Genomic DNA, 24,124 nt, shown 5'->3' with positions numbered 1-24,124 from the left:
CATGGCTACCTTGCGTTTGTTTGGTATGTAGACCGCTCGCATTAAGCCAAAGTAATGTGTGTCATGTGCAAGTTGCAGTTTTGACTTGAACGCTAAAGGGTTTTATGCAAACAAGATTGGAGGTAAATGCAACAATTGTGAATAGTTTTGAAGAGCGCTTCTCGGACCTTGTTTGCAGCTACCGGCGTCTTTAGAATTTTTCTTACCCATTGCGCAGTGACAAAGACTCCTTTAGTTAGCAACAGATTGCTAAACTGATGTTAGTTCAGTCCAAATGTTGTGCACCGTCCCCTAGTGGCAACCTCCAGTACTGAATGTCTTGGCTGCGTCACGGTTCTGTGGCTTGCAGCAAGCACAGAGACGTAGTGGAATGTTGCAGTGCATGTTGGCGTACACTGCAAGCATATCTCAGCCCTTAAGCTCAAATTTGTAGATGCTTTTCCCATGGTCTGTTTTGCATCTCAAAATGTTTTGCACATGAGGAGTGAAAACAATCTATATTGAAATATGGAAACATGTTGGGAGGCAATGATGTCAAAATGCTCACTATTCAAATATGTCCTACACTACACTCCTTTGGCCTTGACAGTGAATGTTTTATATATATATATATATATATATATATATATATATATATATATATATATATATATATAAAATACAATATTACATATTCACTGCCAAGACCAAACGAGTGTAGTGTAGGTCATGTCTGAATATATATAATTTTAGTGAGGCAAAATAATTCAAGGCAGCCTATAAAGTTGGCTGTCTGGACCTGTGTTGGTTGTTTAAGCACTTTTATGGGTTGAATAGATCAGATATTAAGGTAACTGAGCTGTGCCTTTGTTCTTAATTTAAAATATCTTACTAAATGCTGAAATAAAACTTTGCTGTTGTTGTGGCAATCAAATTGAAGCAGTGTATTTGCTGGATACAGCAGGTAGCGGAGCATTAGCTCACGACTTGATAAAAACCCTCCTAATTTGCTGGATAGTGACAGAATTTGGCGATACTTGTTGTGTTAGAAAAACCGTTCTGTGGAGATTTAGTTTGAACAGGTCCTTTTTATTGCCTTGTCTTGCTTTGGATTTCTCTTTCATCATACTGACTTGTGCTTGGGTGATATGGGCTCATTCTTTTGTTTCTTCCATTTAATACATTTCCCGGTTGCCATTGGTTGCTGACATGAAGCTGCACTCTGTGGTATTTTGGATAAATGCATCAGCTGAATGAGCTTTTTAGATTACGCGAGCTCGCATGTAGGTTTGGAAAAGAGGTTCATTAGTACAAAGAACTGAGCGAGAAGAAACACGCCTGTTGCTTACTAATCATAGAAAATGCAGTTACTTAGAATAGCTTTTGTCGGAACATGTTACGTCTCAGCTGCTCCACATTTGCTTCGCACAGCTTCTTCAATTGATTGATTGATTCATTCAGTCAAGCTGTGACTCCATGTCGTCTTTCTCTCTGCTTCTTTCATTCGCCACCTCTTTGTTTCTGAAGTCCTACCTTTTTCCTTCTCTCGTTAACAACCTCTTCTCCCCCCACAAAGATGATTGCATGCTCGCTGTGTAAGGACGCCAGCTGACTCTGGTTTGTTTTCTTTCTCCACTGCGCTGCTGTCCAATCAGAGCGTCGGTTTGCAGCCACCGCCCCCCCCATGCTGTGTCTGGCAGAGTTTCAAAACATCGACAGGAGTGTCCGATGGCAAAGAGCCAACTGGGTTTGCCTCAAGAAGGCGGGGCCACGGTCAGGGAAGAAAGTAGGCCATGAGAAGGAGAAAGAGAGTAATGCAAAGGAAATTACCAAGATGTGAGGAAATATTTGAAAAAGGTGAAAGTAGGTGTTTGTAACTTTCATGAAAGGTTCTTTGTAGCTGGTTTTGCTGAGAATATTGAGATTGAGGTTCCTCAGATTACCCAGCCTGAACATAAAAGCTGCTGTTGTGTCGTAGACTTTTTATTTTGAAGTCATTTTTCTGTCTCGCTAGCTTAATCGTTGCACATGCTGAATCGCTCCTTTTCTCAGTAACAGATAATTCAAAGAGGTGTTGGTGGATTTAACAATCCCCAATGCCAGAGTCACTTTTCCTGTGCAGAACATGCACTCCTGCAGCTGGAGCTGCACCTTTTTTTTTCCCACTTTACTCCACTACTAACAGTAATTTCCACATAAACTAAGAAAGTTTAGTGCATGTGTCTTTGGGACGGTGAACTGGAGCCTATGCACACCTGAGTATGCCTGTAGTGTTGAAAGTGGGTGTGTTCGAGTTACATTCATCACATACTTGAGTTTTACCATATATGGCTTTTACTGGAATGAAAGGCAAAATTTGTCAAGCACTTCTTTTACCAGATGTCTTATTGAAATCTAGCGCACTCTAAATGAGAAATGCAGCTTTTAATCTTTTTAAAAAATCTTGAGTAATATTGTTTTTAATAAAATTGCATCTGGTGTTCAAGAAACTTCAAGGAAAAACTCACATGATTTCATGAATTTTTTTTTTTTTTTTTTTTTTACTGACAAAAATGACAAATGAACTCTTTATATGAGCAGACTTTTATGCATTTGTTGTCATTAAACATCCATATTCCTAAAAGAAAAACTTCTCCAATGGAGAAAAGTGCTCTATAAGTGTAACAATTTTAATTATTTTGAGTAGTTTCTTCTCGTTTCAAATTTCACCATTTTTTTTTTTCTTTCTAAAGCCTAAGTGGTCAGCTGCCCAACATGCTGACGTGTGACATAAGCCCATAGGAATGTCTCTTTTGTGTTTTAGGTACCTTTCTGACCTTTCTTGTTTCTGTCTGCTGAAAGGCAGGTGAAGAAAAAGGCTCACAAGCCTGAACTATGACAGCAGATTACAAAAGTCACTGACGCAGGTGATCCGCAGAGGTCTTTAAAAAAAAAAAAAAACTGCAATTGACCTAATTTTAAAGTTTCGTCCTAATTCTTTTGGTTGTAATTTATCTGTGAGGATTTCTTTTTTTTAAAATTTTTTTAAGCTTCTGTAACATGTAGAAATGTAGACATTTTAAAGTTAAAATGAAAATGAGTTTATTTATGAAGTGCACTGCTGGTGTTTGAAGTTGATGGCACTTACTAGTTAATTTGATCATTTTGCTGAAGATTTTCCAAAATATGTTAAAAATGGTATTTTTCACTGTTTCTCTGAATTAATTTTAAAAAAAAAAGAAGAAAAAAAAAAGAGGGGGGTTAAACATGGCGGAGCCCTCCCTCAGGAATTCAAGCTTAAGATTGTAATGTTTAAATGTCTGCTGGCTGAATCATCTTTGAAATGCCGTCTATTTATGTATAATTTCATTTTAAATCTGGTTTTCCAACTCCACAAGGCAGTCTTGCTTTTTTTTTTCTTTTTTCTTTTTTAAGCACCACCGTGTGACATTGCATGGCCGATCCCTTCCCCCCACTCGGCTGTGCACGCAGGCAGTGAATGCTGCATGGAGAGGTTTTAATGGCTAGTTGAGTTGTTGCCCTCTCCCACAGTTCTCTGTATCTTTGAGGGTAGGATTGGTGTGGGGTGAGGGGGGGGAGAAAAAAGTCTGATCCTGCTATGAAGCAAAGATTGCAAGAAATAAGTCTATAATTATATATTTCTCTTTTTAAGTAGCATCTCAAATTAATCAATTGTACAAAAAGACACTTCTGATCACATTTTCTAAAATATCTTTTGAATTGTTTTAATTTATTCTATGAGGACAATGTATTAAAATGTTGATTCTGGCAAAATGCAGCCCTTGTAATATAAATTAATCACTTTTAACTGTAGCTAATTTGCAGACCTTGTCCCTAATTAACTTATACATTAACACAAAATAGAAAACACACACACACACACACACACACACACACACACACACACACACACACACACATCCTGGAGAAGAAGGGAAAATTCACACAATCAAGATGAAAAGAAGACGGATAAATGAAAACAGTAACATCCAGATTGCGCAGGAATAAATAACAATAAATTGGTAATCTTGATAGAAATGTTTTATTCAGATTGAGCATGTTCAGCATTTCTCCTAAAATGAGTTCGAAACGACAAAATAAAAATAATTCAATATGATAAAAGTCATGATGGTCATGGTTTGAGTTATGTAGGGGGGTGTGCATGGAAAAAACCAAATGGAGCAGTGCAATAGGATGACGGGGAGAATGAGAAGCATCCGGTGAGCTAATGAAATCCAATAACACACTTCCCCCAGCCGAGGTGAGCCCTGCTGTTCACCGCTTTATAGCTTGAGAGGCCATGTTGATTCTAGCGTCTCTCCTTCGATACAACCACAAAACACACACGAGGCCTGCAGTTGACTGTTTGTGACTTTGCATTAGCATTGATTTACATCAGGCTCGTTGGATGCTTGTAGAGTTTTGCTACGTTTACATTGGATTTTTAATTCCTGTTTAATTCCGAATAAAAGTTAATTCCGCTTTAAACTGATGGAAAATGACCATGTGAACTCTTAATTCCTAATGCTAATTTCTAGTCAGAATTAAATTTAATTCCGACGCAAGTGGCTGGTTTATTCACATTTTAATTCCAAACTGTTTAATTCCTCTGTCATGTAAAGTTAATTCCGGTCGTTCTGAGCATGCTCAGTTACCTTGTCCTGTCCCGAAGACACGCATTGTTTTGCCTCCCGTGTTCGGTGATCTATCTTTCTTCTTCTTCTCAGTTGCTGCTATAAGTGAAGTAGTATGCTCGTGTTGAGCTGGGACTTCAAATTTATAATGAAAATGGCAGCAAAACTGGTTCTTATTATGTAGTTTTTACAAATTACGACTGAAAAGACGGTCAGCAGGGAGCGAACTTTATTTACGTGTACCCTCTGTCCAATCAGAACCCTTCCCAACCCGCCGCTCTAAACAGGAATGAAGTAAGGACGTGTTTCATGTAAACCTTCATTCAAATTATTTTCATGTAAACTTGTAGGATAATGCGTTAATTCTGAATAATTTAATTCCGAATTATTTATTCCAAATTTTTAAAAAATGATGTAACCGTGCCCTTTGTCTAAGTGCAATGTATTCATTTTTGTTGGTAATTTCCACTGAAGGCTGTCTGTCCATGGTGTTTCCTGTGCTATTAACAGCTTTGTTTACATGACATCACACCTATTTCACGTCTTAAGTGGTTTTTCTACTCCTGCACAATGCGAGTTTCTGCTGTGTCTTTCCGACCACATGTGAGTCAGTGTATTGACGTGGCTGTGAAATACCTGGTGTGTTTTAGTAGAATGTGTAGCACAACACCATATTCCTGATTTTTTTATCTGTTTAATAAAAAACAAACAAAAAAAAACTTTCTCATTATTCCCAAAATCTAAGATAAAACAGATATTTTGTTCAGCTTGAGATGCAAAAATACTGGTGAGATGTTAAACTGAAACACATGCTGGCAAAGACTCTCTCCAGGAAAACCAATGGGAAGAGCATGTATCCTTCATTTGTCAATATTATTGACTAGTATTCCAAGATGCCTGCGTATTATGTAATCTCCCACCTTGGGTGAATGCGGGGGTTTGTTTCACTTCAACGGCTGGTGACACATAAGCAGCAGATATAATTGAGGATAACTATGTTTGCCAGAGGATCTAATTTGTAAAACAAGATGGCACTTCTCTTCTAAATAGCTTTCTGTCATCTTGTTTTTACCTCTCCATGTGTCCACACACAATAACGATGTTGAATTTGAGATGATGCACTTGTGAACTAGTATTGATTTCTGGGCCATGTCAAATCATACGGCTAAAATAGCTCCTTAAATTAAACAAGATTTATTTAGCTCTCAGTGTGTGTGTGTGTGTGTGTGTGTGTGTGTGTGTGTGTGTTTGATATGTTTTACTTTTAGCATTGCACAGGACCATGAAGTAAACAATCCTTTAATTAACGATGCATCAACATAGGATTTAACAGTTTTTTTTAAACATGATAATCATAAGTGTCTTGGAAGGATAAATGATGATTGAATAAATCACTCAACAAGTAATCGCTTCATCGGACGCTCTGACGGCGTCTAATCTCAGACCTGCAACCGTCATTAGTCAGTCTCTCATCAGAATTCATCCCGTCCTCTTGCACCATCAATCTACATGTCCCTCAGTCTTGCAGCCATCATCTTCCTCCATCGCCTCCTTCCTCCGCTCCGGCCCAGCTGCATTCCTCTCTTTTGTGTGTCCCGTCTCCCTCTGGAATTCAGGAGGTGTCAGCGGGGGAGGGATGGGACAGGAAGGCAGAAAAGAGGAAGGCATTGAGTGACAGGATGGCGCACAGACTGTAGTGGAGGCCAAAGCTCAGCAGAAGGAGAGACAGTAAGAAAAGAGTCCAAAGAGGAGGTTAAGCCAAACGCAGAAAGGAGGAGGAAGTCAAATAAAGGGGTGTGTGTGTGTGTGTGTGTGTGTGTGTGTGTGTGTGTGTGTGTGTGTGTGTGTGTGTGTGTGTGTGTGTGTGTGTGTGTGTGTGTGTGTGTGTGTGTGTGTGTGTGTGTGTGTGTGTGTGTGTGTGTGTGTGTGTGTGTGCGCGCGCGCACGTGACTCATTAGATTAGGCTGCTCCCCAAGGGAACCGCCAATATTGAAAGATTGATTGCAGGCCCCTTTCCATCCACTCAGTTCTCTTGCTATTGGAAGCCATTGATCTGGTGTCTCTTTGGGATATGATGCACATTGCATATTTAATTAACCTTCCATTACAACCAATCAGCATTCAGACCTGAGGTTTGAAGCAAAGCTTAGTTTTTTGGTTTTTTTTTTGTTTTGTTTTTTTTTTTACCAACAAAAGGTTAAAATCCTTTTCTTCTTCTCATCCTGTAAGACGCCAGGATCTTATGGTTGTTGATCTGCGGTGCCTTCAGTGGTTTGCTAATGATTATATACAATCATGGGCAAAAATATTGGACCACATTGTTTTCCATAATTTCATTTTAATGCCTCGTAGGAAGATTTGTTGGAAAACAAGGGTGGTCTAAATCAAGGTTTTTCTTTTTTTTGGTTTTTTTTTTACTGTATGCAGAATGCAAGTGTTTGCAAGGATAAATAACGGTTTCAATAAGTCACTCAACAAGTGATCACGTCACCTGATGCTCTGACGGCTGCTAATCTCGGACCTCCAACCACTTTTAGACGTATATATTTTCATTTCATACGTTTTTTTTCTTTTGGTTTTTTTTTTTTTTTTGGTAAATGGACTGAGAAACTGGAGGTGTTCGCGAATGTCATGTTTTTGAAAACTAGGAAAAATTTGGCTTAATTCCGTCTAAAAACAGAAAAACTCTGCATTGTTAAGCTTTTGCCAACTGAGTTACAGTAATGAAACATTTGAAATATCTAAGACGGGGGTAAATTATCTTGTCAACATGCATCGTGTAACAACAAATTGCCCAGAATGGATGCTGATTTAGTTTAGCTGCTTTTTAGTTCCTGTTGTGAGCCTCCCTGCTACCTCATGCATATGGATGGCTTCTTCATCATCTGTGCCCTTTTCAGCTTTAATTAGCTTCGTGTTTGTGGAAGTATCTGAAAGGCCAGAATGAAACTTCAGGTAGTGATAATCAAGCTGCAAGTCGACTTCAGTGACATGCGGCGTTTCATCACATGCACTTTTTAACATGTCTTTTTATTGGTTTAAAGTAATACATGTGCAATTATAAACGTACACACACCAGTTCACGTGATCTTCAAAGCAACCAAATTTAAATACATTAGCACAGATTACACAGATCCATGCACTGCTGACATGGAAAGTGCAGGTAGGTGTAATATTGGTCCGAAAATGCTTACATGGGTGCAGTACAGTTTATGACAAACACCGCAAAAAGTATCAACAACCCTCCCACGGACCAGAACTAGAGCTGAGGCCTTCTCTTACTGGAGCTGTTGCATTGTGTCTACAACCCATGGTGAATGTGTAGGCGCTGAGGGTTTTTTCCCTTTAATATAGCAAGCGTCTTGGCTAGCAGAGAGCTAGCATGTTAAATCTAGAATTATTCTAAAGGTTTGTCCAAATAAAGCTCTAAGAGAGGAAAGGTATTAGGGGTGGGAAAATCGAATAAAAAATTTGGAAATCAGGATTTTTTTTCTTCACAATTTTAAAATAAATTTTTTTGTTAATCTTTTTTTCTTTTTTCTTTTTTTTTTTTTTAAAATTAAAATTAATCCACTGTAAAAAATTTTTGTCATTTTTACTGTTTTTATTGAACCTTTTACTTGTCTTCTTGGGCATTATAGCAGCAGAATGATGGTCTGGCTACTGTGTTTTTTTCCCCCAATTGAAATGAAGAAAAATGACGAGCAAAAAAAAAGTTTTATACATTTTTTTTGTTGTTTTTAATTGACAAAAATCAGCAATATTGGGGAATTGTGAGAATTGCAATTTAAATCGAATCGGCACCCAAAAAATCGGAATCGAATCGGGACAAAAGCAGATCGTCACAGCCCTAACGGATATGATAGGACACTATGACCTGGGAATGTGATTATATTTAACAGGTTTTGAAATGAATTATTGTCTCACATAAACTTTGGTTCGAAATGAAAATGAATTTGTTCATGTTTGTCCTTTTCAGGTGTTTCTGTTCTTCTGTGAAACCTGCTCAGTACCGATCTGCAGGGAATGCAGCGTGGGCCGTCACATGGGTCACTCTTCAGTGTACCTGCAAGACGCCGTGCAGGACTGCAGGGCCATCACCATCCAGTTGTTGTCAGATGCACAGCAGGGGCGACAGGCGGTGCAGGTGAGGCAGAAACCCCAACAATACATTCACTGGGAATTTCTAAACGTCAGGTATACATCTAATCATTAGAGCAAAATCAGATGCATGGTGAATTTTCAACAAAAGAAAATGGCTTCCTCACTCTGCAGGACTATAATGGAGCAAACTGAGCCGTAGCTTGACACAACCAAAGGCTGCTTTGCAAGATTCACCATGTTCTTACATAAAGACAGTCTTTATGAGGAATAAAGCAGGCAAATACAGCGTCGTCCGTCTCCTGCAAAGGCTAAGTAGAACCCAAGGAGAGCAGCTGTGTCCCTGAAATCGCCGCTCGGCAGCAACAGAGCCGCTTCCCATGGAGCTATTAGAGCCAATCAGCTTTAAACATGTTTGAGAGTGACCAGTCCATGGCTGCTGGGGAGCCTGGGGTTAGAGGTGTCCAGCTGGCTCTTAAAAAAGGGGTGGGTCGCATGAGTAGAATTCTAACGGGGGCAGGGCCCGGGGTCAAAGGGGAGGGGGGAGTGGAACAGAGGATGGGGGAGGGTAGGTGAGGTATTTAAAGGATTTCAGAGAAAGGAAAATTCCCCTCCTCTTTTAAAGAAGTGGAAAACTTTGCCCTTCCCCTTCTCAGTCATTCGCTCACACCTCCATCTCTTGCGCTCACTCTCACACGTACTCCTCCCTTCATTTACATTTTTTATGGTTTGAGGTTGCAGCTTCTTAGATCCCATTGATATTCTGGTTTTATCAGTGGCTAAAGAATGAATGGGGGGGTAAAATGAAAGGTTTCAGAAGCTTTTATGGCTTGTCAGAGCTTTATTTTCTTTTTCTTTTTTTTTTTTTTTTACCTTTTATCCAATCTTTAGTTGAGTTGCACTAGGTTTTGTTATTAAAAGATAACGTTTTAAATAATTATTGCAGAAAAAATGCATTATTCTAGTCAAAAGGCAAAGATAAGGTTCAAGCTTCATTTTGTGTTGTGCTACTATAAAGTTAAGACCTGTTGAAAGAAAGCTTTAATTAGGTCTAATCTTTTTGCATAAGCTTTTTATTTCTCCTATACATGCATAAGAAACCCTCAGACAGCTGCTTGTTGATCCAGAAAATGAAAAGAGAACGTTGCCCATTTAAATATGTTAAAATAGAGATTTTTGGTAGTTATTTAAACAAATTGACTTAGTGCAACGATAGAATGTAATTAACTACAAGTACAGCACAACTCAACAAAACTTGGGCCTTCCTGTACTTAAAATGTACTTTTTCCAGGAAAGAATGAGATACTTTAACTGTCATTTTAGCTGATTTGATTATTACTTTTAATAATCTGAATTATATAATTTGTATGTAGTTTATTAGTTTAAAAAGGTTTCTCACGTAAAATTGCTTTATTTCTCTTTGATTAATACGCCGTCCACATCGTCGGGTTTTCAGTTAAACCGTTACGTTTTTTAAGCACACAAAACTGTGTGTGCTTAAAATGAAACCGATTGTGTCTGATTTGAATATTTGTTTGAAACATCTACCGTCTGTGTTGCTTTAAGACGGTGAAGCCGCACAACTGGAGGACATGACGTCATTGTGATGAACACGCCAATGCAGTATGTATTTGCACTGGTTTTGTGGGGATAGTGAAGCGTTTTAGTTTTTGCCACCATTTCCTAACCTGAACTGGCTTGTGGACATGGCCTTATTACCTTTTTTGTTTTGATGTATACCAAACAAAAAGGCCCCCCCACCTCTCCACTTCCCTTGGGGAAAAAAAAAAAAAAGTTTCAAATGGTTTTGAGGATGTGATGATTTGCTGACAGTGAGGAAATAACTGTGATGTTTTAGAGCTGTAACAGCATAACTTGAAATGAGGAAGGTGGAAAAAAAAACATTAGAATTTCTTAACAGGAAAACAAAACATGAGTTGACGAGTCTCAAAAAACCAGTGGATCTATGAGAACCAAGGCTTCAAATCAGTTCACTTTTGTCCAGCAGTCACTGCTGTTCCTAAATTCATCAGAGCTGTGTGCAGCTTATTTCCTGCTGCTGTGACCTTTCTCACTGTTGTGGTTTAACCACTTTTCTATCATGAGTGCTTTTCTTGTAACTAATCAATTGTATTTCAATCAGTATTGCATCATGGATTAACATGCAAACACAAAAAATGATCACATCAAGATTGATTGGCTAAGGAAACCACCAGTCACTTTTTATGCATTGGCTAATGTGAGCAGGTTTTTCTTCAGATTAAGACTAATGTGGATCATATTATGCATTTTTCCTTTAACTATAATTGTAAAACAATTACCTGGATTGAATTGGACTTTTTTTTTTTCAAAGATTAGTTTAGTCATGAATTAATTCTGTACAAGTAAAGCTAAATTGAACTGGTTTTAACCTAAATGAGAACGAATCCAGCAGCTTGTTGGAAATGGTTTGCTTTGTTTGCAGAAGAAGCTGGAGTACCGAGGTGGCAGCACCACCAACCTGTGCTTCACTGCCATATTCTTTTCTGCATCTCCATCCCTCTTTCGCTCGCATTTCCCACATTGCGCTGTGAAATGCTCCTATAATGAACATTATACCCAACATTTTCACATGCTGCTGTTTGTCAGATAATACTGGATCTGGTGACTGCGACAGACCTGATCTTTTTCAAAACTTTAAAAGCATAATGAATAAGGATGTTGAGCTAAATTATGAGTTTGATTGCAGTTTATTGTCCCCCCATTTCAAATGATATTGAATTTTTTTTTTTAACAAAAGCCATGTACATAGTTTAGCAATAGTCTGCACAAGTTTTGTTTGATCGTATAAGGGTGCATTCACATCAGGATATTGGGGACTCAGCTCAGTTGTAGGGGGGTGTAGCCATTCAGACAGAGATCGTGTTCACACTGCACTTTGGTCAAACAAGCCAAACCATTAGAATAATTTCTCACCATTCTCATTAGGGTTGGGAAAATCAAATAAAAAAAAAAAAAAAAAATTTTTTTTTGCTTCAAAATTTTAATATACATTTTCTTTGTTATAAAATCAAATAAAACTTATCCATTATAAAATTAGTCATTTTTATTGTTTTTATTGATCTTTTTACTTGTCATATTGGGCATTATAGCAGCAGAATGATGGTCTGGCTACTATGTTGTTTTTTCCTAACTGAAATGAAAAAAAATGACTGGTTAAGGTTTGTTTTGTACATTTTAATTTGTTTTTATTCTACAAAAATCAGCAATATCGAAGACTTGTGAAAATCGCAATTTACATTGAACCAGCACCTTAAAAAAAACAGAATCGCTATGTATTTACCCACAATGCAATGCTGCACCAAATGTAGGAAGTGACTTTTTGTGACTTTGTAGGCCGCTTCCTACATTTAGTCCACTTGAAACAGACTTGCATGCGAGACTTGCATTTGTAGGCTGGCCGTGCCCACTTCTTTGATTAAAATCAGAATTTGTTTGGCACGTTCACATTTCCCGAACAAAGGGGACTTTCCGAGCAAACAGATTTGGATTCGAATCAAAAAGGTTGATGTGAATGGCCCCCAAAATGTGTCACTTTAAACTTTACTATTGTTTAGTAAGAAGCTCTAGAATTACCATTAACCACTATTGTTTCACATGAAATGGGAAAAAACAAAAAGCGCTAGAACAAAAATAAAGTAGCATTTTTTTTTTAAACCTGTTATGGTTTACTGGAACCAGTCAGACACACCAGTGTTATCTAATTTGCCTGGAAGGTTGGGGCAGTGTTGTGACCTTGGTAAATACCCAAAACATGAAACACTAGCTGTTTTGCTGAGGTCATATGACATTCTGACTTGCACTATCTCCTTCACAGAGCATGTGCCTCTCCTATCCATTTCTTAGCTTGACCTTTGTTTGACTGGGTCATACGTTGTATCTTATTGGCTCGGTGCTTATGTCATGCCGGGTGTTTCAAGATATCTCAACACAGACATTCTCGATCCCAGACCACATGGAGTCAAATGAGTTTAATGTCCAAAATCGGGTGACAACTGCACACACTGGGAATCGTATCAACAAGCTTATATTTTATTAAGTGAAAAGCTCCAGGAGATGTGCTATTGAGCCATGACACACACCGCCTACCATCTGCCAATACCTTGTGCTGTTTGGCGTGTTTGTCCACTTTTTTTTTGTCCAGGTCACTGTGGGAGTAAGTGCTGACGCCAGATAATATGTAAACACACACATACACACACATGCAGACATACACGTTATACATACACTCCCGTCCCCTGAGGTAGGAAATTTCCGCCCACTCTACACCCATTATCTGTCTTGACCTCTGACCCCGGACTTGTGACCTGATGGTTGGTCAGAGCTCTCTGCTGCTGCGTTTTGATTGGGTAGTTTGACTGTCTTTGTGCCCCAAGCTGTGCTCCTTTGGGAATGTGGAGAGAAATGTAGAAGATGATGGAGACATGGAGACTGGGAGCAAGAGACAGATGATGAAACGAAGACAGAAAATGGAGCTTGTCATGAAAGAGGGTAAAGGATTAGCTGGGAAATCTGTTGAGTGTTCGGGGAATGACAACTTATGGAATACTTTAGAAACATACAGAAATGCTGGCCTTTAGTTTTCACAGTAGCTGAACTGAATTGGCTGAATTGATAATGGCCCTCCCCTGATTCCCTCAGGGTCCGCTTCCTGCTGTTTCCTCTCCGGAGGCCTGATTTAGTTGTTCCTTTAGCCGGCCATTTCAGATGGCCTGGCCAGAGAGAAAGGGACCCTGCTGCCAGCCTTTGTTCCTGCAGGGGTGCGATGGGGGTGGGCTCTATGTGTCTTAAGACAGGGATTGTGGATCACGACCTGTAGAGGTTTAGGCGACCTTTGATCTTTGCCGCAGATATCACAAAGGAAGCCTTATCCCACCTCCCCTTCGTGCCTGTGAGGTCCAGTTTACCCTGTGACCTTCCAGAAAACGCCAGAGGAAAAACCTGATAAAACTCAGTGGGGGGAGGTTGGCAAAGAGAGGAAAAAATGCTCAATTGGGCCAAATTGTATGCTATAAATGTGAAGACCTTTTACATTCATACAGTGGCATTTTAGTGCTTTAGGTAGTCATAAACTCTGACACCAATTGCCATTGTGTACACTCTGTTGACGTCATCATTTATGACTTACCTGTGAAGTGACATCAGCCTGACACACTGCAATCCACTGATTGGTCAAAAGAATCATCACTTGCTTTGCAACTCTGCATGACGAACGAACTGGGAACATCGCCATGTTTAAGGAAACTGTTGGTTTTTTGTTCTTAAAATGGCACCTACTGGATATTCATCATCCTGTTTCTGTGTTTTTGTTCTAATTTAATGGAAACATTGCTCGCTATTACGTAGCTAACGCATCTACCGCCATCCTGTTGATACACTGCTTACCGGATAAATGTATGGTTAGCTGTGGAAATGCAACAGAGCTCAGCGTTTACCGAACCAAACCGTCCTGTACTATGCTAGACCTGTTGGTGGAAATGTAACGAATAGCAGCATAAAAATTTAAACACTTTTCAGTACACATGGTGAACTACGAGTGCTCTAAGCGGAGCAATCGAAACGCGTTTCTAAATCTGACAAAACACACCCTAAATAAGAGAAATGAGAAGTTCAAATCAAGCAGGAAGTTCATCTCTTAGTGCAGTGTGAAGTGATTTCCTATTCCTGACCTGCGTTTCCTCTTCCCTACATGACATAAGCCAGAAAATGGGACAAAGGAATGAATCAAACACAATGAGCAGGTGTTCATACATTGACTTGCCGGGAAGACGCTTCATTACATTGTCTTTTCTTTTAGCGTTTCCTGATCTTCTGCTTCCTGTTTCTGGAGTTTGTTTCCCATTTGAGCTGTTGCATTTGTTGTCCAGTTACACGTTGATTGTATGTGCTTTTTATCATAATGAAACAACATGTTTTTGCTTTGTGTTCTCAGCTAAGCATGGAGAAGGTCCAGGCCATGGCGGAGCAGGTGGAGATCAAGGCTAAGGTGGTGCAGACGGAAGTGAAAGCCCTTGTCCTGAGACATAAAAAGGCGCTGGAGGAGAGAGAGTGTGAACTTCTTTGGAAGGTGAACTTCTAGTTTTATGTTCAGCGGCATCCTGTCAATTTCTGCTCGACAACATACAGAACGGCTGTATTAAGGCTGGTTTATACTTGCTTGTTGTCTACATCACGCCAGGCCGGTGTAGCTGATGCAATTGGAGTGTGCGCTTATACTCAAGCGTAGGGTCTGAGGATGGCAGTAGGCTGGTATCACCTCAGTTCCGGCAAATATTGCCTGTTTTAGAACATTAACATCTGATACATACATAAATACATACTGTTTATATGGTAATCATTAAGCTATAAGACCCAGACATCTGGAAACTCTACCACACACTGACCAATCACAGGGGACTAATTCTGACTAGCTGCAGTTGCGTAGCCGCAATGGACGTCAAGTCTGAAGAGGCACCCATTGAGCCCCTTCAGGTCTATGCAGAGCCTACGACATAAACAACCTGACGCAGATGCTGCGCAAGTATAAACTGGCCTTTAGCTGTTCAAGACATCATGGGATTCACTCTGTTTTGGGTGAAGTTTTCTTTTAAAAGTAGTTGATTAGGTGAGAGGCTTATTGTCATTAAAAAGGAATCCGCTGTGTTTCTGAGTTACTTAGAATACTTTAACATTTTGTAGATATTTTGTAGAATTTTTCTCTGAATGTACCAAATAATTTGTTTAGAATCTAAAACTGTAGGCTAAAAGCAGCCATGACAGACCCACCATCCCCTGAGTGCATGTCACGTGACAACTTGCAGGGATTTTACTAATAATCTTACAGAAAGATGGTGGCCGTTACGGGCAGTGATTCCATCACATGATCAGTATTCCACTCAAACAAATGTAAAGTTTGCCCAAGTTGTATTACAGATGTTTTTATGTTCAAATAAATCTTTTTCTAACAAGTGCAATATCAGACCAAAGAAAGGAACGTGGAGTAATTGATTGGTCAAGTTGCAGTACTCAGTATTGGTGCATTTTGGCTGACTGAAAACAAGCACAATCAAGCTTTTAAGCTCTTACAAGCTGAGTGACGTTCAGTGAAACGATATGTTGTTGGTGGGGTACATCAGGTCCAGAGGTGTCACTAATCAAGTGCAAAGGTGTTTTTGGCTCAGAACCTCCAGCCTCAGACTATAAGCATGTACTGGGACGGTTGTATCACTAATCCACAGTGGGTTTTGATTTGTCATTCAGACTCGACCCCGGTCTTCTGCTCAGAACACTGAAGCATAACTAAGATGCAGCAGTCTAGTCTTGAAGAAGCTGTGTGCGCTTACTGCATGATCAGGAGGCAAAACGAGGAAGTAAGCTTTTAGCAGAACATATAAACCCCCTTTCATTGCTGGTTAATCAACATGCCCAAGATGATAATGGTGTGCAGAGGAAGGGATTTCTTGACAAATAGATGGCGTTTGTTTTCCTGAGGCCTCTTAAACCGCCGATATAAATATGCCCACATCCCCCAAGACTTGGTTAATACATAACAATTGCTACGTTTACATGGGAGTTTTATTTCCTGTATAATACTGAATTAAAGTTAATTCCGCTTTAAATTGATCAAAAATGACCATGTAAACATTTAATTCCTAATGAAAATTTCTATTCGGAATTAAACTTAATTCCGATGTAAGTGGCTGGTTTATTCGCATTTTAATTCTGAACTATGTAATTCCTCTGTCATGTAAACCTTAAATCAGCTCTAACTTAATTTCTGACGTTCTGTGCATGCTTGTCACCTTGTTCTGTCCCGATGACCCACGTTGTTTTGCCTCGCGTGTTCGGTGGTCTGTCTTTCTTCTCCTTAGTTCCTGCAAAAAGTGAAGTAGTATGCTCGTGTTGAGCTGGTACTTCAAATTTATAATAAAAATAGCGAACTTTATTTCCAGTATACGTCATACTTATGTGCACCCTGTCTAATCAGAACCTTTCCCAACCCGCCGCTCTAAAGAGGAATTAAGTGAGGACGTGCTTCATGTAAACTTGCATTCGAAATTATATTTTTCATCTAACCTCGTAGGAGAATATGTTAATTCCGAATTATTTAACTCTGAATTATTAATTCCGAATTAAAAAAACATCATGTAACCGTAGCAAGTGTAGAATAGCAAAAATCTAATACTGGGTTACATGATTTATCCTGTTCTGACAGATACACAGGGTTACGGTTACATATTTATTTATTTATTTATTTTAATTCTGAATTTATTATTTGTCCCATTCTCTCCCTGTCCAATCAGAACCCTTCCCAACTCGCCGATCTAAAGCCAAATTAACTACAGCCGATTAAACATGTTTACCATGTAAACCTCAATTTGGAATTACCATTTCCATGTAAACCTAAAAGAGAATACAGTAATTTGGAATTATTTAATCTGGAGTAATTAATTCTAAATGTAAAAATGTCATGTGATCATAGCAGGTGTTTTCTTCCACAACAAACAGTGAAATAAGAGCCGTGGATAAGCCTTCAGATTAAAAAAAACTCTCCCCAATGAGGATAAATTAGGTGTTTATGGCAGGAAGCAATAAGGACCAGGAGGCTGTATAGATCAAAAACCACAAGAAGATGGAGGCTTATGCAAAGCCTCAAAACCATTTTTGTCTGCAAGGAATCCGACTTTTGGTCTGTGGTGGACCAAAACTGGACCAATTGTCTGATTGATCTGAATCAGCTCTTCAACTGCAATTAGTCGTTTGCTTCATCTCCCACCATCTCCCACCATTTGCTTCATCTCTGCCATCCCTGCTGCAGTCCTTATTAACAATAAGCTGCTGGCGAATGTATGAATGTAGTGGACTCATGCAAATATTTGGATGTCAGTCTTTTTGCACCATTTTATTCTAGTTAAAAACCAACTGGTCATGCTTTTGAGTGCATTAGGAAATCATTAATTACACTTTTACTATTGGGATTTATTAGCTTCCACTCAAAGATGAGAAAAAATACCTAATATTTGTCCTACATTTTGGAAAGTGGTGCCACAGCCGTGGTAATCAGCTAAAGCCAGGTCCACAAGAAGATGAATTTAAGGGTGTTGGTTAACATTTTTATTGTTTGGAGGTTTTGTCTGCATGGACCTGGCATTTTGGGAGTTTGATAACTCATTTTTTAAGCCAGTTCCCAAAGTGAATAATTTCTTAAAAAAAACAAAAAACAAACAAAAAAAAAAACACCTGAGGCTCCTTAAATATGTTAACAACCCATACGTCTTTCTTGAGCCAATGACCGTAGCCCCACCTCTCCAACAGCTGAACAATGGCAGATTACAGAGTTGTGTTCGTGCTGCAGAAGCTACTGAGCATGATGGGGCTTGTGTAGTGAAACCATCTGTTCCTCTGCTATGTCTGTCAGCACCAAGTGGATGTTTGCTTATATCACCTAAGTTCATGTGCATGCATTGTGCCTACGTCTTATTCTCCCCATCGATTCTCATTACAGCACAACTTGCATGTCTTGCATATGTCTTTTCATTGGTTTTGTGTGGACACACATTTTATTAAAATATTTGACTTTACATGTGGATGTAGCCTGAATGAAGCTGTGAGGCTGAAATGCATCCCTCAAAAATTACGAAGTAGCCTCAAACTTTGTTTTTTTTCTGCCCTTGGTTTATACCCTTCTTTTACTGAAATACTGCAGGTTTCCCTGTCAATAGACTAATTTAAGCGTCACGCTGGGCTTCAATATACCTCTGTCTTTTCTTTAATTCCATTTACAACCCTATAAAACTAACCATCCCCGAGATGACTTCCTGTTTCTGCTCCTGTTGCTTTGCTTGTGTGTACTGACCAAACAGAGGTGATGTAAAGGCATCCTGATGTCTGTCATTGAATTACAGGCTGGTATTTTAAAGCTTTAGAAGTATAAATACACCAACATTGGTGTCTTGTTATGTTCCACAATGCTTGTGTTTTGATTTATTGAAACATTGATTTGGTTTTTTTTAACTACCTCTACTTCTTACTTCCTTATGCCTCTTTGTTATAGGAACAGTGCTTGAACAGATTGTGGGAAAGCAGCTGAAGTTAACTATAACATGCATTTATACAAACTGATTGCGTTTTAGTTCATACTTTCCCCTCAAAAAGCATTTCTTTTGACCAGAGATGCAGATTTAGTTTAGCTAATATTTGTTTAAATGTCTCTGAGTTCTGCTTGAGGCTTGTTGACTGTTGCCAAAAGCGTCTGGTCAAGGTTCAAACTGCTGAGTGAATATTTGACCACTCATCTAAGCAGGTTTGGTTCAATTTTTTTTCTGGTGCAGTTTTTGTATCTTTTAACCGGATTGTGTTCAGCACAGTTTGTGGAATCCTAATGTTAAATGTGCCTCATATATTCCTACCATAGTTAGCCGTTATGTGTTGAGGATCATTGTCTTGTTCGGATATTTTTCCTTGAGGAATCTTTTAAAATTTTACTGCACAAAGACACAATGGAAAAGCCACTTTGCAATTTGTTCATGAAATTCATGCCTATGTTGAATTTTAAAGTTATCAACTCAGGTGTTGAGTTTAAGGGCTTACACAACCTCTGAGTCATGCAAGATACTGAAAATGACTTGGGCTAATATTACTAGTCGCCTATGGTGTCATGGCTGTGACACAACAGAGCAGCATTGGCTATAATAAGAGTTGGAGGTTAGGTGTGACACATTTGTCAGTGTCTGTCTGTCTGTGTGTTTGTTGAGCGTCTGAATTAGTAGAGCATGAACTGTGCTGGTGTGGGAAGTTGTAACTTTAAAGCAATGGTTGCAGTGCTAAACACAAAGGGTTTCCTCTTGTTTGCTTTCTGTCTGTGCTCCGTAAACTCTGTAATACACACCAACTCCGCCTTCCCTTTACTCAGCTGAGAAGCTAAAACTAGTTGAGGATGCGCCAGAAACCCCAACACGTGTCTTTGTCTTCAATAACCATAAAGCGTAACTCTAGTCTCACAGATGCAAATTGAAGTTTCAGATCCTTCTCTTTTGGACTCTTTTGTTTCTTTTAGGGTCCCTCCCTTACCATGGAGGCAGTCAGACTATTGTGTTTGACTCTTTTTGTTAGTTGATGGTAGGTGAAAGCCTTGTCCCTGTGCCTCAGGTTATATCACCCCCTTCAAGGCTTTATACTCAGACTTTACTGTAATTTGATCTGGCTTCTCACAAACAGGATTTTGGCCTGGTTAAGTGATGCCTTTTTTTGGTTTTCTTTTGTCATTTTTTTTCATTTTTAATGGATTGTCAGCGTATAATAGATTTTCACCCTTGACTATGCTGTCTTTTTGTTCTGCAGCTTTTGTTTGTGAATCACAAGCTACACTTCTTTGACTTTCAATAGACAAAGAAGTGTTATCAACAAATCTCCACTTGACCTGATAAAATAATTGCAATAAAGGTGTCATTGCATTTTTAAAAATACTTAATTATAACAAAAACTAGATTTTAGATTCCCTTGATGAGTTATTAGATTTTATAAATACTAATTATTAAAAGCTAACCATTGTTATTGAATACTCTCAACTCTAAAATGTGATTTAATGAATGTGAGATGTGTTGGGTGCCAGTTTAAGTTTAAATCCACCTTGTTTCCTGTAAGCATCACTGCACCCCTCCTTTTCTTTGTTTAACTTACATTCAGTGGGAATGGTTTTAACAGCAACACACACGGTCACAATTAGGATGCAGAGTGCTATTTGCATGTCAAAGGCTTTTGTTTTCCTCCTCTGAGGCTTGGTGTCATGCACACATTGCTGCCATCCAGAGCGCAGAGAGTCTGAAACTGGTTTGTAGTCGCTGCTGTTTTCGGGGATTTAAAGCTGGGGTAGGTAATGTTGGGGTGCTGGCAAGATCTGAAAGTGGAACCCTGTCTTGGTTCCTCCCCCTCTGGTTTTGCTCCTTGCGTGATCCAAGGTTTTTTTTCTTACCTCCGCCAAGGAGGTTATGTTTTTACCAGCGTTTATCTGTTTGTGTTCAACTCAAAAATTTTTTAGACGGATTTTAATTAAATTTTCAGGAGTTGTTGGGTAATGTGAAAAAGAAGACCTGATTTTAAATTTGGTGGTGATCCGGATCACCGTTTGGATCCAGGAATTTTTTTAAAGACCTTGGCAGAGGTTTGCGCTCTGAGTGCTTTTCTAGTTCGTAGCATTTTCCACCAACGATTTTCTCTTTCTAGACTGTTTAGCGGGAGGAGGCAAAGAAACCGAGCCGGGTCGGAGAAATCCTTCCTTCATTTTCTCAGCCATGTTTGTCTTTCGAGTTTCTTCTTCACTACTTTGTATTTTCATCCTAACACGCAATTTATATGCAGGGTGTGGCTATTAGGTATGCGCTTTGGGAGGGGGAGGAGGGGAGCCGGGAGAAGAAGCTTACGAAATATAAGAAATGAACAACTTCAATTTGGCCTGAACGGTTTGATTGGTCAGAGTTTTTACAGATTTACAGTAAACTGAGGGGTCTAACTATATTTCTAATTGTTCATGATTACAAAATGTACAGACTACTATCAGGACGAAGAACCACTTCACCCAGAGTAAAAAAACAACAACAAAAAAATGTTACTGGGCAACATTACCTACCAGCTTTAATGCCCTTTACTTGTGACATCAAATGTACAGTGGATGTCGTGGTTGCAGTTTGCAAATAACTTTGATAAACCCTGCAAGTTGTTATGAAAGTGCAGTGATGACTCCATGGAATGGAAACAAAGTCTATAATTTACAACTTTTATCTGCCATGAAGTGAATTTGTAGCGGTGGAACAAAATTCTTTCAAGCAGGACCACACATAGTCTGTTTTCCTCCCACTGAGTCATATTCTCACTTTGTTTCCAGGTGGAGAAGATCCGACAGGTGAAAGCAAAGTCTCTGTACCTGCAAGTGGAGAAACTCCACCAGAGTCTGACCAAATTAGACAGCACCATTGCTGCTGTCAGCCAGGTACTAGATGAGGGCCATCACCTTGACGTGCTGCTGGCCAGGGAGCGTATGCTCACCCAGATCCATGAACTGAAGGCCCTCAGGGGCCTTCTGCAGCCACAAGATGACGACCGCTTCATGTTCACTCCTCCTGACCAGGTGGGCATCGCCAGGGCATAGACTGATCATAAAATAGTGACGTTAATAAAACTAAACTTTGACACATATTTGTTCAAACAGGCTCTGTACATAGCCATCCAGTCCATGGGCTTGATCAGCAGCGGAGCCTTTGCCCCAGTCACCAAAGCTCACGGCGAGGGTCTGAAAACTGCGCTTCGTGGCAAACCTGCCTCCTTCACCGTAATTGGATACGATCACGATGGTGAACCTCGTCTTTCTGGGGGAGATACGGTGTCTGCCATGGTCATGTCGGCCGCTGATGGTAACCTGTCTGCAGTGGAGGTGACAGACCACCAGAACGGCTCCTACACTGTCAGCTACCTCCCCAAAACGGAGGGGGAGCACCTGGTGTCTGTGTTGGTCTGCAACCAGCACATCCAGGGTAGCCCCTTCAAGGTGATGGTGAAGTCAGGCCGGAGCTACGGGAACCTCGGCTCCCAGGTGTCATCCTTTGGATGCGAGGGAGAGGGAGATGGGCAGCTGTGTCGTCCCTGGGGGATCAGTGTTGACAAGGAGGGATACGTGGTGGTGGCGGATCGCAGCAACAACCGCATACAGGTAGACGGCAACATTTTAGAGATTGAACTGGGAGCTTTACACGTTACAGAGCTGGTCCATGTTAAAGTGCTGAAAACAAATCAGTAAGCGAAGTTTCTCTCCTCAGATATTCAAGCCTTGTGGTACCTTCCACCATAAATTTGGCTCTCTGGGTTCTCGGCCTGGTCAGTTTGATCGTCCAGCTGGGGTTGCATGCGACAGCCAGAGGCGGATCGTTGTGGCTGATAAGGACAATCACCGTGTGCAGGTATGAAGACATGATCAGCACAGCCCTGCTTTAGTAACCATCGCCATAAGAACATTGTCAGGGAAAAATTTACTCCTCATCTTCCTGTTCTGTTCATGTAAACATGATGGTCTCATGGACATCTGATTTGTCTGGCAGGTGTTTACTTTTGAGGGCCAGTTCCTGCTGAAGTTTGGGGAAAAGGGTACCAAGAATGGGCAGTTCAACTATCCCTGGGATGTGGCTGTCAACTCTGAGGGTAAGATCCTGGTCTCAGACACCAGGAACCACCGTGTGCAGCTCTTTGCCCCAGATGGCTCTTTCCTCAACAAGTATGGCTTTGAAGGGGCCCTGTGGAAACACTTTGACTCCCCCAGAGGAGTAGCCTTTAACCATGAAGACCACCTGGTGGTGACCGACTTCAACAACCATCGGCTCCTGGTTATCAGGCCGGACTGCCAGTCAGCTCGCTTCCTGGGCTCCGAGGGCACTGGGAACGGGCAGTTTCTGCGGCCCCAGGGCGTCGCCGTGGACCAAGAGAACCGCATCATCGTGGCCGACTCCCGCAACCACAGAATCCAAGTGTTCGAGTCCAATGGAAACTTCTTATGCAAATTCGGCACTCAGGGGAGCGGCTTTGGACAGATGGACCGCCCCTCTGGAGTGGCTGTGACGCCGGACGGGGTCATCGTGGTTGTTGACTTTGGAAATAACCGCATCCTCAAGTTCTAAAGAAGAAAAAAAAAAGAAAAGGAAAAAAAAAATCTAATTTTGCATTCTCTCCCTCCATTTATCCCTTTTTTTTTTTTTTTAAATTTCGGTGAAGGAAATGGAGGAGAGAGAATGAATCAACAGAATGGAGGCAAGTTCAGAGAGGACTGAGAGCCTGTTGTAATAAAGGGAAATTAAAACTGTAGATAATTTCCTTCAAGTTCAATTATCTGTAGTATAAACAACAAAGGGGACCTTTACAAATCGATAATCAATATGAAAACGAGCCATATTTCCTTTCCTGACTTGGTGGCTCTCAGTCCTCTTTGCCAGCTCTCCTCTAGTATACATCTCAGGGAATTTCTCACTTCTTGAAATCTTGTACCCTCTGCTCAATACCTACCTCATTTAGCTCTTTATGAATGTACTCATAGTCACTGAGCAGAGGTTTTAGTCCGTGAAGTTTTACAAAGAAGAAAGTCTACCTCTATACTTTATTTAAAGAGAGACAAAAAAAAGAATAGACTCATGGGTTGATATTTGCACAGGATTAATGGAATTTGTTCTGTGCATTTTGAAATATGCGTTAAAGTGAACCTCCTGAATGTTGTTGCTGAGACAATACTCAGACCGCTGTAGAGGCTGCATGATTCATTCTCATTAGAAGGCTTCACTGAGAGAGAAAACTAGGGTTCAGTAGTTTCCTTTTTCTGGTTTTAGGCTAGTTGTTTTTTTTGTTTTTTTTTTTTTTAT

At 40.0% G+C, this 24,124-nt stretch overlaps 1 protein-coding gene across 1 annotated transcript in view; it reads left to right on the top strand.

The window, feature by feature from the left end:
• trim71 (tripartite motif containing 71, E3 ubiquitin protein ligase) overlaps positions 1 to 23,518 on the top strand; it is a gene marked incomplete at its 5' end in the record, with an annotated part of 30,540 nt that extends 7,022 nt beyond the window's left edge. The window contains 6 exons of the mRNA XM_079258440.1: positions 8,593 to 8,760; positions 14,686 to 14,820; positions 21,613 to 21,855; positions 21,937 to 22,434; positions 22,541 to 22,681; positions 22,820 to 23,518. Of these exons, the coding sequence (XP_079114566.1) occupies positions 8,593 to 8,760; positions 14,686 to 14,820; positions 21,613 to 21,855; positions 21,937 to 22,434; positions 22,541 to 22,681; positions 22,820 to 23,392 (1,758 nt within the window). The 3' untranslated portion in view covers positions 23,393 to 23,518. The remainder of the gene's footprint in view (positions 1 to 8,592; positions 8,761 to 14,685; positions 14,821 to 21,612; positions 21,856 to 21,936; positions 22,435 to 22,540; positions 22,682 to 22,819) is intronic.
• Between the last annotated feature and the right edge of the window lie 606 nt (positions 23,519 to 24,124).

The sequence above is a fragment of the Telmatherina bonti genome, assembly GCF_933228915.1.
Source record: "Telmatherina bonti genome assembly, chromosome: 19".
Classification (NCBI taxonomy): domain Eukaryota; kingdom Metazoa; phylum Chordata; class Actinopteri; order Atheriniformes; family Telmatherinidae; genus Telmatherina; species Telmatherina bonti.
This window is presented reverse-complemented; position numbering and strand designations above follow the sequence as displayed.